Source organism: Sapajus apella, unplaced genomic scaffold (assembly GCF_009761245.1).
Source record: "Sapajus apella isolate SASKATOON/1434 unplaced genomic scaffold, GSC_monkey_1.0 scaffold35, whole genome shotgun sequence".
Lineage (NCBI taxonomy): Eukaryota > Metazoa > Chordata > Mammalia > Primates > Cebidae > Sapajus > Sapajus apella.
The window spans coordinates 20,346,433-20,361,768 of record NW_022436975.1 but is presented as its reverse complement, the minus strand read 5'-3'; the positions used below and the strand labels follow the sequence as shown (position 1 = coordinate 20,361,768).

Genomic DNA, 15,336 nt, shown 5'->3' with positions numbered 1-15,336 from the left:
ATGGGATGTGTGGAGTCAGCTTCAGAAATGGGCTTTGTTGAATAAGTGCCCTTGCGGAAACATAGCTGTCACATGGTCTCACTTTTGTCTATGCTCTTGAAGTTTATCAGTAAATCATTTAATTGCCAAATCCGATTCTCTCTGTCTTCGCTGATGGCTCATTCCTTCTGCAAATTCTTTTCCTCGTTTCTGCAACTACAATTATTTCAGTTCTCCTTCTGTCTGTCTGATTTATCAGTCTGTGCCAATAATTTAGCACACAGTAATTCCACAAATGTTTCTGCACACCAACAATGGGCGAGGTGCTTGATAAAACTATTTGAGTAATTTCTTCAGTTGTTATAATTTTCTTTTAGCCTTTCCAACTACACTGGAAGTTGGAATTAAGGGCAAGAGCCATGTCTCATATTCCTGAGTCATTCCCAGATGTTAGCTCAGCACAGAATGACTCAGGTATTATGTGTTGGTGTTTTTGATTGATTATATCTGCTTTTATATAAATAACACTTGATGAAGAAGAGAAGGCTGGCAATTTTGGTATGAGGATACAAATAGTGTGCAACTAGTTTGGTGGAATCATATCTAAAGAGAAATATGTCAAATGCGTTTCAAATAATTTCATTAATCACCATCTTGACCACCATGTTTATGACCATTTATTGAACTCTTGCTTGGTAGCAGGTACTGGTCTAGAGTGCTCTTTATGAATTTATTCATTTAATCCTCACAACAACCCAGAGTGCTGTCACAAGCCATTTACTGAAGTACGATTTCATAGTAGTGAATATTACCTATATTCTGTTTGGACTTGGAATGGTGCTTTGTACTCATCGGTGTGGCTTAAAGGAAAAAGTCTGGACTTGAAAGTTTAAAAAGCCTGAATTTGAACACCAGCTCTATTATATGTCTGTGTGGTCCTGAACGAGTAAGCCATGCCACATTAGCTTTCTCAGGGTCATAAGCATTAGAGATAACACACAAGAAGAACTCAGCACATGGTAGGCACTCAACAAAAACAGCTGCTATTATTGTGCGCACGTGCGCGCGCACACACACAGACACACAGTTTATTACTTAAAGAATGTGATCTAATGTATACTTGATAAGGGGTAGCCATTTTTATGAAGATGAGTATTGGGGTGGGATTCAAACACCTTAGTTTTAATTTTCTTTTGCTGCTCACTCTATGGCTTTAAGCAAATTGTAGAATCTCTTTGTTCTTCTATATGCCACATTGGATAAAATAATACTTGCTCCTCCTGGCCTCATGGATAGTCATGAGAATAGATTGCTTGAGTGTTTTGAAGTTCTAAGGAAAAGATGCACTATAGGAACCTAGAGCAGTGCTATAATTGGCCTTTAAAAGGTTTATCCAATCCTGGGAAAACTAATGTTTTCTGGTGGTAAACTGTATAAAATAATTATTATTTAGTGAGGGAGACAGAGGCTTTGAGTCACCAGGATGTTGGTTTGAACTCAGGTTTGTCATTCTTGTGACTTTGATCAAGTTACTTTCCCAACTGAGTTTCAGTCTCTTCATATCTAAAATGGGCATAATATGTATCTCATAGAACAATTTTCCATGTAAAATACTTAGTGCAATATTAAATGACCTCTGGTTGGTTTTCTTTCCTGAAGTATCCACTAAATAATCATAATAATTTCTGCATTTTGAATTGCAAATATTTCTCAGATTGGTTAAGGATGTTGTTTTCTGTTCTTACTTATGTCTACTTGCGCCCATTTTCATAGTAAGAAACAAAACAACAAAAAATTGACTACACCAAAACAATACTAAGCAAAAAACCCCAAATTTGTAGGCATCACATTACCTGACTTCAAATTATACTACAAGCCTATATCAAAACAGCATGGTACTGGCATAAAAATAGGCATATAGAATGGAACAGAATAGAGAACCCAGAAATAAATCCAAATACTTACTACTAACTGATCTTTGACAAAGCAAACAAAAATATAAATTGGGGTAAGGACACTCTACTTAATAAATGGTGCTGGGAAAACTGGCAAGCCACATGTAGAAAAATGAAACTGGATCCCCATCTCTCACCTTATACAAAAATCAACTCAAGGTGGATCAAAGATTTAAATCTAAGACCTGACACCATACAAATTCTAGAAGACAACATCAGAAAATCTCTTCTAGACATTGGCTTAGGCAAAGAACTCATGACTAAACCCCAAAAGCAAACATAAAAAACAACCCAAAATAAATGAATAAGACCTAAATAAACTAAAAAGCTTCTGCTCAGCAAAAGAAATAATCAGCAGAGTAAACAGACAACCCACAGAGTGAAAGAAAATATTTGCAAACTATGCAACCAACAAAGGACTAATATCCAGAATCTATAAAGGAACACAAACAAATCAGCAAGAAAAAAGACAAATAATCCCATTTAACAGTAGGGTGAAGAAAGTAATAGACAATCTCAAAAGAAGATACACAAACAGCCAACAAGCACGAAAAAATGCTTAACATCACTACTCATTAGGGAAATGCAAATTCGAACCACAATGAGATACCACCTTACTCCTGCAAGAATGTCTATAATTAAAAAGTAAAAAACAAAACAAAACAAAATAAAAAACATGTCGGTATGAATGTGGCAAAAAGGAACACTTTAACACTGCTGGTGAGAATGTAAATGAATGCAACCTTTATGGAAAACAGTACGGAGATTCCTTAAAGAACTAAGAGCAGACCCGCCATTTGATCCAGCAACATTGGGTGTCTACCCAAAGGAAAAGAAGTCATTATGTGAAAAGGACACATGCATAGGAATATTTATGGCAGCACAATCAGCAATTACGGAAATATAGAACCCAGACTAAATGCCCATCATCCAATAAGTGGATAAAGAAAATGTGGTATATATACACCATGGAATACTACGCAGGCATAAAAAGGAACAAAATAATGTATTTTTTTATGCAGCAACTTGGTTGGAGCTGGTGACCATTATTCTAAGTGAAGTAACTCAGGAATGGAAAATCAAATATTGTATGTTGTCACTTACAAGTGGGGGCTAAGCTATGAGGACATGAAGGCATAAGAATGATGTAATGGACTTTCGGGACTCGGAGGGGGAAGTTGGGAAGCAGGTGAGGGATAAAAGACTACATACTGGGCACAGTATACACTGCTTGGGTGATGGGATACACTAAAATCTCAGAAATCTAACTAAAGAATTTATCCATATAACCAAAAGTCTATTGAAATAAAAATTTAAAAAATTGGCTACAACTTTTTCAAAGGTGCACTGCAGTAAAAGCTTAATTTTATACATAAACACACACTAGTTCTTGGTTATCCTATGTCTTATGACATAGATTTGGTCATAATGCAGGTCAAATCATGTTCTCTGAAATGTCACAACTGTACCGTAATTTTGTGATAATCTGATTATTCTTCATGCCAAAATGAACATCATAAAAAACAGTTACCTGCATGTAGACATGTGCTTAAAATATTTATCTTAACACTGGGGAATAGACAAAGACCATATTCACATCTTTGTCCAAACTGCTTCTTAGCTCAAGTCATTGTCAAATTGTCTCTCACGAATATGAAATACTGTTACTTGTGCCCAGGAGATTTATCTCCTGTTTTCTTTGAGATGGTGTAAGATGGGAAAGAAAAGGGGAGGGAAAGCAGAAAGGGAGAATCAGAAGAGAGAGAAATGTTACCTCTTATACATTTTAATCTGGATAATTACTTGTAAAAGTCAACACTGGAATGTTGGAAGACATATGATTCTTGCAATTTCTAGAAAATGAAATTGGTAAACTGATCTTGGCCAATGATTGACAACCAGCATTTGTTGAGTGTTTTCTATGTCCTAGGCACTGTCCCAGATGCTTGACACGTTTAACTCATATAATATTTACAACAACCAATGAGGCAGGAACTATTATGATGCCCATTTTACAGATGAAGAAACTGAGGCAGAATTAGGTTAAGAAACTTGCACATAGTCAAATACCAAGAAAATGGTAGATCCAGGATATAATCCCAAACACCTTGATCAGGATACTGATGGAAAGGAGAATGGTATGAAGGTAGTGTGAGTCTTCAGGTTGGCCTTAGGTGAGAAGAGAGAGCTAAAAACATCCATGCAAGTGAGAAAGTGGGATTCACATGTAACGTTTAAGAAACCATAGAGGAGGACCTGACTATGGTGATCTGTTAGGAAACGGTGGAAAAGAAGACACAGTACAAATTAAACAGAATGGGACTGTATTATACAGTTCATGGGTGAAATGCTTATTCTCATGTTTGTTTTTTTCTGACTTGTTTGCAGTGAATGCACAGAAACAAAAGATCTAATTAGATGCACAACTGTTCAGACATGAGTTTCAGCATGGGTTGAAGAGGTAAGGAAGCAAGGTTTAAAGGCTGAATGGTCCACAATGAACCCATGCACAGAGAATTCAGCAAGAGGATGGCATTGGGAGCTCAATCCTTCTGGATGTGCCCTCTGGAATCAGGTAGGCTGGGGGAGACATCGATGAGTCATGCTGCCATTTTGACCAGGCTTCGGTGAGTTTCTAGAAACAAGCTGTCCGCTTCTGGAAAACTAACAATTCTAGGAGGATCTCAGTGGTAAATTATTCATGCTCTGCAGCTGGTCATAAAGGGTCAGAGGGATATACGGTGAAAGGGGTACATTTTGGATAAGAGCATAGATCCTGGAGCTAACCCAGTTTCCACTCAACAAACTACATTCTATTTCTGGCATAATATTATCAGCTTGCATGATGTTGAGGTCCTCACAGATTTTTAAACAAATGTTTGATTTTATATTGATCCCATAGCCAAAAGACAAACTAAGTTGTAAAGATGTTGGAATTCAACAATCCATCAAAATGACTTGATATTTGCCTTATCGAAACAAAGCAGGGTGCTTTTTTCCTCTTAAATGCCAGATAATATATAAAGTGCACTTCAAAATCAGATGCTCAGGGAATTTTGCTTTTATGTAGCTCCTATTTAAGACATCAATTCTCATGCCTAGAAGAAGAAGAAGAAAAACCAACCCAATAATGTTCACTTGACATTTGTGGATCTCAAGCTTGCCTGCACGTGAGTCATCAGGGGAACTTGAAAAAAACACTGATACCTGGGTCTCACAACCAGAGGTTCTGATTTCACTTGTCTGGGCTGGGACTTAAGCATGAGCATTTCTAAGGCTGCCCATAGGATTCTAGTGTGCCCATATGATTCAAATGTGCAGTCAGGCAACTGCCATTCATAGTTTCAAAGGGAAAATCTGTCTGGCAATTTTGCAGTGGCAGCATGTTACAGGGAAGAAAGTACTCAAAGTGAAGTGAAGAGACGCAGGTTTTGGCTTTGGGTTTGTAGCTTAACTTTTCTGGACCTAAATTTCCTCATCAGAAAAATGATACCAATCAACTTAGAAGATTTCTAAGATTCCTTCAAACTTCGATATTCTCTGGTTCTAGACCTCGTTTAAAAATACAGATTCCTTGGCCTCATCTCCAGATGTTTTAACCTGGATGGTCTGAGGTGTGCATCAGCATTTTTCAAATGCCACCCAGGTGAGTTTATTTTTTATTTTATGTTATTTTATTTTTGTTTTTCTGAGACAGGGTCTCCCTCAGTTGCCCAGTGTGGAGTGCAGTGGCATGATCATGGCTCACTGTAGCCTCGACTTCCTGGGCTCAAGCAATTCTCCCACCTCAGTCTCCTGAGTAGCTGGTACTACAGGCACACACCGCCATGCCTGGCTATTTTGTTTGTGTGTCGAGATGGGGTCTCCCTAAGTTGCCCAGGTTGGTTTAGAACTCCTGGGCTCAAGGAGTCTAGAACTCCTGCCTCAGCCTCTCAGAGTGCTGGGATTATGGGAGTAAGGCATGAGCTGCGGTGCCTGGCCCCAGGTGAGTTTAATGTGCCGCCAGCATCAAGCATCACCGCTCTTTGTTCTCTGTGGAACAAACATGCTTTAAGACAGAGGTTGAGATTTGCTCATAAGTATACACATGTGCATGTTTGTGATTGTGTGGGGGGATGAGGCGCGCCTGTACATAAACGTGCCTATGGGTGCAATGCCCAGCTGAGAGAGTGGTGGGAATTCATACTCCACCTCATATTAATTCAGGAACATGGAAGTAATGCAAACACATATGTCCATGTTGTCTTAATTAGTCCCCGCTGGTTGTTGTGTTCACATAGTCAAGAAGTGATGCCAAGTCTCTGGGATTCCAGCCCATTTTAATTCTTTTTTTTTTTTTTTTTGAGATAGAGTTTCACTCTTGCCCAGGCTGGAGTGCAATGGTGCAATCTCAGCTTACTGCCACCTCTGCCTCCCAGGTTCGATTCTCCTGCCTCTGCCTCCTGAGTAGCTGAAATTACAGGCGTGTGCCCCCATGCCTAACTAATTTTGTATTTTTAGTAGAGACGGGGTATCTCCATGTTGGCCAGGCTGGTCTTCAACTCTTGACCTCAGGTGATCCACCCGTCTTGGCCTCCCAAAGTGCTGGGATTACAGGCATGAGCCCTGCGCCCGGCTTCAGCCCATTTTAATTCTTACTGGCTTCATAGAATTGAAAACAGCCTGTAAGATGGCCTGGAACAGTAACAACGCCCAATATTTGCACACTAGAGAAAATCTCAGTCTCACTTAGCACACTACACATACAATATCACTTATTTCTCACAAGCATGAGGTTAATTATCTCCATTTTAGAGTGGAAAACCTGTGACTCAGGAGAAAGTAAGTGACCTATTTGAGAAGACACAACTAGAAAGTGGTGGCTGCCAATGTTCTAACCAAGACCTTTGGATCTCTTTCCTTCATTGACTTACTTCATGCACCTGCATCGACTCCACCAAACAGGCTTTAGGTGACCCGGCGCAAAGATGTGGCAGGAGGGGGGCATTCACTGTCTCTTTGGGATTAAGAGTGAAGAGAATAAGGCTAGCTGTGCTGATTTTCCCTTTGTACCTCATGAAGTGTCAAAACCCAAGACTGTGTTGCCTTGGAATCAAGGCCATTAACCTTGTTAAGAAGAACAGAAGCAGGGCACGTGCCAGGAGTGAAGGTGTCGACACAGAGGATTTCAAGCAGGTCTGTCCTAGCCTCAGCAACCACCTCGAACCTGAACAATTCAGTATTATTATTCTCAATTTTCTTCTTCCTTTTTTTTTTAAAGCCAGTGATACTATTGCCAAAAAGGATAATCTTCAAAGTATCCAGAAAGAAAGAGCAAAAAGCCAAGATATAAAAAATTGATGGCCAGGCACAGTGGCTCACACCTGTAATCCCAGCACTTTGGGAGGCCGAGGCGGGTGGATCACAAGGTCAAGAGATCGAGACCATCCTGGTCAACATGGTGAAACCCCGTCTCTACTAAAAATACAAAAAATTAGCTGGGCATGGTGGTGCGTGCCTGTAATCCCAGCTACCCAGGAGGCTGAGGCAGGAGAATTGCCTGAACCCAGGAGGCGGAGGTTGCGGTGAGCCGAGATCGCGCCATTGCACTCCAGCCTGGGTATCATGAGTGAAACTCCGTCTCAAAAAAATAAATAAATAAAAATAAAAAAACACAAAAATTAGCTGGATATGGTGATGCACACCTATAGTCCCAGCTACTCAGGAGGCTGAGGCAGGAGGATCGATTGAACCCAGGAAGTGGAGGTTGCAGTGAGTTGAGATAGCACCACTGCACTCCAGCCTGGTGACAGAACGAGACTCCATCTCAAAAGAAAAAAAGAAAACAAAATTGATAGAACACAAAGAGCCGGCTGGGCACAGAGGCTAACCCCTCTAATCCCAGCATGTTGGGAGGCCGAGGTAGAGTCCAGGAGTTCCAGACCAGCCTGGGCAACATGGCAAAACCTCATCTCTAAAAAAGCACAAAAATTACTTGAGCATGGAGTCGTGTGGCTGTAGTCCTAGCTACTCAGGAGGCTGAGGTGGGAGGATCACCTGAGCCCAGGAGGGCAAGGCTGTGGTGAGCCATGATTGCACTACTGCACTCCAGCCTTGGTGACAGAATAAAACCCTGTCTCAAGCACAGCAAAACAACAACACACAACACAGCTAGCAGGTTTGACCCACAGATTCAATAACTGCTTTAAAGATTCAGGCTCAAAATTTTCTTGAAGTTCTTAGATTCCTCAGCTATGGTTTGAGGACCACCAGTGAACACAATCGTGGGCTAGAATAATGCTTCTCAAACTTTCAGGGGTCATCAGAGTCACTTGGAGGACTTGTTAACATACCAAGATTCACCCTTTGGGGTTCTGATTCAGATCTGCAATAGCCAGAGAATTTGCATTTTTGACAAACTCAGGGATGCTGATTCTGCTGGTTCAGGTTTAGAGTAACAATTCACTAGTGCTGTGGACACACTGAAGCTAGAGGCAATCAGAAATACACCCCAGGTCTTCACTTCTAAAGCTCACTCAGGCCCAATATTAAGAAATTCTATAGAAAGAAATCACGAAATCACCATCAGGGGCATAGCCTAATTCTTTGTTCCATGAATTCAGGCCTTTCTAAAACAGACCATTGCTGACGTTTTCATCTATCCATGCGATGGATCTAAATTCAGGCTGGTTCACAGAGAAATCAAACAGTGGAGGAAAATTCCAGATATAAAAGCGTTTCATGGGGCCAAAACAAGCTTAGAAAAATATGAAAAAGCAAAAGTAAGTTTTTAACATAGTTAGCATTCAGCTCATGAGTGAAAAGCTTGTACCAAAGTACCATAATCTAGTTTACGTTACATTTGCCCTTTAGGACCTATATTAAAATTTTAGGGCAAGCCATATGGAGAGGTTTGTAAAATTATACACTGAAAGGTAGGCAATGCACCTTATTCCCAAAAGGCTATAATGTTCACCTCTTAGAGCTAAAAGAGTAACAAGATCACCAATTTGCATGAGATATATTTAACACCGAATATTTGCAACTCCTGGATAAAAGTAAATTAGCCTATGGAGGCTGGCTCATAAAAATCATCTTAGAGCTACAAAACAATTCTGAGCTTTTATTCATAATAATACTTGGAGCTTTCACAAGAAAGATTTGAAGCCTGCAAATTAAAATATAATGAATAGTTCTAAGCTTTTCTCCACTAAACACTTGAAAATTAAGACATACTAGAATGCAGTGAAGGCTTAGATTTAGCCCTTCCTTCAACGGCTCTCCCTCCCTATCCTCTTCTATTTCAGAGGGATTTTGTGTACAAGAAAGCATGAGGAAATACAGGGTATAAGGATCAAGTTGTTTGTTATGAATGTCTATTCAACAAGCTAGATACTATATAATAAGCGTATAATGAGTCAGGTCATTTTAATAATAACTTATCTACCTACTCATTCCACGAGTCTGACATCTTGAACTGGTGTTGGCAAATTGTGTGGGTATCTAGAGGTCAGTTAAATTAAAAAAAGACTCACAGAAGATTTGAACTTCTCTTCACCTGGTTATTGTAACTCACCTTGGAAGGCAGCAAGTGGCCTGAGTTTTTGAATCTGACAACTCCTGTTTGAATCGCAGTTGCCCATTTGTAAAATGGGGATGCCAATGCTCACCTCACTCTACAGATGTGAGGATTAAATTCAGTAAATGCATACAAAACCCTGTGTACCATGTATCACGTAAGACAAATTCTCACGATGTGTTAGAGTTTTTCACTTTCCTCTGATTTTGTTCTAAGCTGCAATGATTTGGGCAGAAGTTCAGTTCCTCCTGTCATGACAGCATTTTCTTTCAGCTAGCATACATTTCAATCAAGAGCATTTAAAACCATTGGTTCTAAACTGGTTTAAATTCATATGTTCTTGCTTTCTTTAAAAGCAATGTTAATTCACCACACAGTATTTCTTTTATTCTTACTGATAAAAGCTGGTGCTCTGAGTAGCCTGGCTTCTACAGTAATATTTCTACTAACAAAGAGGATTTATTCGAATGAAATATTTGATGTCAGAACCTTTGTGAATAGAAGTAGGAACAATAAACAAAAGGAATATGGTTTCTCTTCTCATTCCGCAAGCTTGGTCACAGGCTCCGTCCTCTACTGGGGGTAAGAAGACATCTGACTTTAGCCTAGCGTGAAGGCCTCATCTTATCTCTTGGGGTGCTTCACTGCCCAGAGGTTCAGCATGCACCTGTGCTTTGACTAAGGAGCCTCTCAGCAACTCTTCAGTGACTAGTTAACTCTTCAGTGACTGGTATGACAGAAATCTTCTTCTCAGAGGAAACCAGTGTCTTTTGGCATAGAATTTTCTCTGAGATCATCATCTTTGTAAACTGGAGGAAGCCCAAGTAGCAATGGGGAGGCCCAGCCTGGACCAGTTACATAATTCTGTTCACAGAGATGTGTCTCTGAGCTTGCCCTCATGGCCATTAGGAAAAGCTTATTTATACACAAATGTACATTTTTTTATGTGATGAAAATTTTCTAAATTAGAGATGGAGAAGCGCATGAGTGGTGGTAAGAAAAGCCAGTGTGACTCACCTGCCCCGGTTGTTCACAGGCTGTCTGGTACCTGGCCTGCTGGCATAGTTCTTTGACCCGCTCGTATTTGGGCAAGTGATTTGACTGTTGGATATTCTTGCTGGATTCTTCCTTCTTACGTAGAAATTTGCTTTGACAAAAAGGGAAAAGCTTCGTATGTGAGAAGTGATCTGAATTACCACCTCTGAGTCCTGCCTGTTCTTTTTTTTTTTTTTCCCATCACATGACTTCACATTCTTTAAACAGCAATAAATAGACGTTAAAGCTCTGTCTATAGGAGTTCAGCATTTGATGGGTCCTTTGTGAAAACGACAAATTGGGTAGGATGAAGATGAGAGGTCAGGAAAAGATTCATTCCTCCCAAAAGCATTAAATTCAAAATTTGGGATTACGTGTTTCACTTATTTGTTCAAAGTTCTTTTTGTTAAAAAAATTAGTTGAATGTTTTCTCTCTCCTAATTTATGTACAGAGAAAAACAAGGCAATGGGCATTGAAGAATCAAAAGGGAAAACCCAGAAATGACACTGGAAATAATCACAATGGCATACATTTATCTATTTAAAACTAGGAAAAGCACATAAGGGAAAGAAGTAGGAAGTAGGAAGAGGGGTGCCAGGTAAGCCTTGGAGGCAGCTTAGAGAAGAACGTGGGGAGGATGGTAGAGAAACTCAATCCACTGGTCTGATTAGAAACCAACAGTGAGAAATGCAACAGTAAATCTACACCCATGATAAAGGGTTTGGTCCAATCTTATGAGCATTTGTTCTTTTTGGGGGGCATGGAGTCATCATTGTCTTGCTTTTTTGGTATTTTAAAAATTGATATATCATAATTACACATATTTTGGGGGTACGTATGATATTTTGATACCAGTCTACAATGTGTAATGATCAAATCAAGAGAATTGGGATGCTCATCGTCTCATTTATCTTTTCCCTGTGTTGGGAACATTACAATTCTTTACTTCCAGCTATTTCAAAATGTACCATAAATTATTGTTAACGATAAGGTCCCAACTATGCTATCAAATACTATAACTTCTATCTAACTGTATTTTTGCGCCAATTAACCAACTTGAGAGTTTATTCTTTACAATTCTGATCCAGCAATAATTAGTCTACTGGACACTAGAGAATAAGTAGCAAACCACTCAATCTTGTAACTAGGCTTACAAAATCTGCATGCTTAGTAAACAAAAATAAGGAGGAAAAAAAAATACCCAGCAGGGAGAGCTGCCCACTAGGACTGGTTCCCAGAAGCACCCTAGGAACCAATAATTACCCTCTTTCCACTAGGAATGTATCACGCCAAATTTTGGCCTTCTTGTTTGTTCGAAACCTGAAAGCAAAATGATAATATTTACTGTTGGCATCTGGACATTTTTCCAAACCGATCTGTGCTGACAGCTTATTTAAAGAAACACCTCTCACTTCCCATAGTCCACGACTGCATCTCCATCAATATGCTATTCACAAGCAGCTGAAAATTGCTCAGCTTGGGGGTGATTCTTATGGGCAAGGCATATTTTGCCTCCATGTCTTCAGTTGCTGGCTGGCTCTGGGCACCGGCTGGAGCTCAGTGTGTTTGGGGCTGGCTGAGAGAGGAACAGTGACGCACCTGTTACCTGGCTTTTCTGGGTCCAGAAGCTTGAGGACAGACTTGCCGTCCACATCAGGAGGTGTGTCGAGCCCAGCGATATCCAGGATCGTGGGGGCCAAGTCAATGTTGAGAACGATCTGTGGGACTCTGCAAAGGGGCGGATGGTGATGGCTGAGATCCAATGCCAGGGGAAGGTGGCACTTAAGGCTGCTTTTTCTACAGCAGTGACTCAGTGGCCTTCCACTCTTCTCACCCCCTCATCTGGTTTCCTAGGCATGGGTGGTTGCACTTGGCAAGGGTGGGTATGTGATCACAGCAATGGCACTGAGCAAGATTAGCTGACTCTCATGAGGGTCAGGCTGGAGAGATGCCTGCCTGATCCTTCTTTAAACAGGAAGAAATAGACGCTAAAGCTCTGTTTACAGGAGTTTAACATTTGACGGGTCCTTTGTGAAAAGGACAAACTAAGTAGGATGAAGATGAGAGGTCAGGAAAAGATTCATGCCTCCCAAAAGCATTAATTTCGGAATTAGGGCATACATGTTTTATTTTACATGTTCAACATTCTTTTTGTTAAAAAATTACATAAATTTTCTTTTTCTCCTAATTTATGTACAGAGAAAAATAAGGCAATGGGCATTAATGAATCAAAAGGGGAAACCCCTGTGGTCTGACCACATCGCCAGGCAAGAGGCAGCCTGATACATGGTTTTTGCAGTATGCATGCTCTTGTTTAAAACTCAATAGTCTATAACTCTTCTGTTGAACAAGGGCTTTAAAATCAATATTTAAAAAAGGGATGTACAGTTTTTACAGTTGAATTCAACCTTTGCTACCTCGTCTTTAAAACATAAAGCCTTCTAGATATAGAGCTGACAATTCCCAGGGTGTTTCTAATAATCTTAGGAAGCATCCTTCAAAGAAATCCTTCTTACTTCAATCGCCCTTTCTCCAGGATGTAGTGTGATGCAGTAGCACATGAGGTGGATGGGCAAGATTCAGAACACCTGGGTTCTGGGCCCCACTGCCACCACTTCCATAATTAGGGATCTGAGACGAGCACTGACGCTGCCTGCCTAGCTTCACTATTACATCAGGGGTCAGGCTAGATGCTTTTTAAGGGCCATTCCAGCTTCTGGATTCTACTTCCACTTTTTCTTTTAGTCTTTCCATAATACTTTCATGGATGCAAGCCCATTTTATGCAAAACATTCTGAGATGATTGGCAAGGCCATTTTATGATGGGAAAATAGAGATGCAAAGAGATGCAGTGGCCTGCCTATAGTGGCAGAAATAGCAGTCTAGTCCTTCAGCTCTTTTCCCTTTAAAACAAAAGCCAGCTTTAAAAAATTTATCTTTTAAAAACAGTTCTTGAGTAATAATTTTTTAAAAGTTAAACACTAAAAGGATGGCATCTTTTTTTTTTTTTTTTTAATGACAGGGTTTCTCTGATTCAAAGAAGGATGATGTCCCAGAAGATCACACCCTGTCTGTGTACACAGACCAAAACGACACGGATTCCAGTCGATTTGAGAGAATTAGTCATTGATTCAGTTATTTTACCTTTTTCTTCTAGTAGTATACTTCAGCTAATTTAAGATGTGGCAAGGGGGAAAAGGTTTTCATCTTCTAAATTAACCAACCCACATACATCCTTTTTCATTTTGGATGAAAGGAAACCAGATATGGAGACTGGTAATTGAATTATCTTAGACACACATGAGGTACGACAGTTGAATGTTGCAAACAGAGAAATACGTACATTGATCCTGGTTCTACGCTTGGACCACGAATAAAAAAAGGCACACGAATATCAAAGTCATATGGCATGGATTTCCCCTTGACCAGTCCAAACTGCCCGATATGGTAACCGTGGTCGGCGGTGTAAATGATGTAAGTGTTCTCCAGCTCCCCTGTCTCCACAAGCATGTTATACAGCTGAAATACAGCACAGGAACAAGTCAGAATCAATTGTGCTGGTGTAAGATGATGCTCAGTAGTGTTGCCACAATCGCCCCCAAATCTTTTTCCTGCTATTTTTAAAAGGTAAGAGTTGCTTTAATAATGTTATCCACATTTTCTATTTGCTTACAATCTTGGAGGGAAATTGTCCAATGGTAAAGCTAAAATGTAACGTTTTGGAATCTGGCACATTCTACCTACAGGCTTTTTTTTTTTCCATATATATAAATATATATAGTTATAGTTATTTATTTATTTGCTTGTCTGGTAAAACAAAAACAAAAACATGCCGCCTTCCCCCCAAATACAACAACCTCTATCACCAAACTTCATAGGTTATACTTTGAAAAATCCATTGTTAAAGCAATTTTATCATCACATATCTAATTACCAAGGGTTAAAAACAGGCTGCTTCAGAGCCCGATCCAGTTAAATCCAGCCTGAGGCGTGTCGTGTTTGGCTTATATTATGCTTTAAAGTTCAGAAAATTTCAAATAAAGTTTTTTGTTTCTGGCTTCTTTTAAAAAGTCAGAAGACCTGCTGATACTTGATCTACATTTCCACATGGCAAAATTTAGCTGGAGCTGAGTAATTGCTGTTGCTTTAGATGGGGCCCTTAAGTTCAAGTTCAAGTTCAAGTTCAAGTTCACCACGCGCTCCATCATTCCTCATGGATGTGGCCCCTGATTTGCACTGATTTGATTTTTCTCTCCTCTTTTTTTTACTGGCTCCGTAGGAAACCAACCCTGGAGAGGTAGATGGAATGAGGACAAGATAGGAGAGGGATGATTAAGCCACTAAATGCATACTCTCTCTTTCTTTCTCTCTCAACGTCTTTCTGGAAAACGAAGGGGAAAAAACCAAGCAGGATTGGCAAGAATGAATCTACACAAAGGACGCTGGACCAAAAACTGTCACCGAGGTAGGTTCATGTGCTTACCCTCTCCACAGAATCATCCACTGACATCAAAGTCTGGAGCCTTTTGCGCTGTAGAATGTTTGTAAATTCCATGTGGATGGGCAGCATGGGTCCTGTGTACTGCATAATCCAGTGTTTATCCATATTTGGTGCATAGTTATAACTAGGAGTTCTGAAAATATCCAGAAAGAAATCTTACTATATATATCTAACTTAGTCATTTAGGAAAATATCTCGAGGTTGTGAAATAATCATTAAGGAGAGACAATTGAGACCCTGCTAAAATATTTTCCTCTTCCAACTATTTTCTGTTTGCATTTATAAGAAGATGAAGTCTTCACCACCC

The 15,336-nt window shown here is 39.9% G+C and overlaps 1 protein-coding gene across 5 annotated transcripts in view; it reads right to left on the bottom strand.

Moving 5' to 3' along the window:
- The window catches only part of SULF1 (sulfatase 1), a 191,370-nt gene that overhangs the window by 39,594 nt on the left and 136,440 nt on the right, over nucleotides 1-15,336 (bottom strand). For all 5 annotated transcript variants that reach the window (XM_032296296.1, XM_032296293.1, XM_032296292.1 and 2 more), the window contains 5 exons: nucleotides 15,012-15,162; nucleotides 13,872-14,047; nucleotides 12,128-12,256; nucleotides 11,792-11,848; nucleotides 10,510-10,639 (listed from right to left, as the gene is read on the bottom strand). In XM_032296296.1, coding sequence (XP_032152187.1) covers nucleotides 10,510-10,639; nucleotides 11,792-11,848; nucleotides 12,128-12,256; nucleotides 13,872-14,047; nucleotides 15,012-15,162 — 643 coding nt within the window. The remainder of the gene's footprint in view (nucleotides 1-10,509; nucleotides 10,640-11,791; nucleotides 11,849-12,127; nucleotides 12,257-13,871; nucleotides 14,048-15,011; nucleotides 15,163-15,336) is intronic.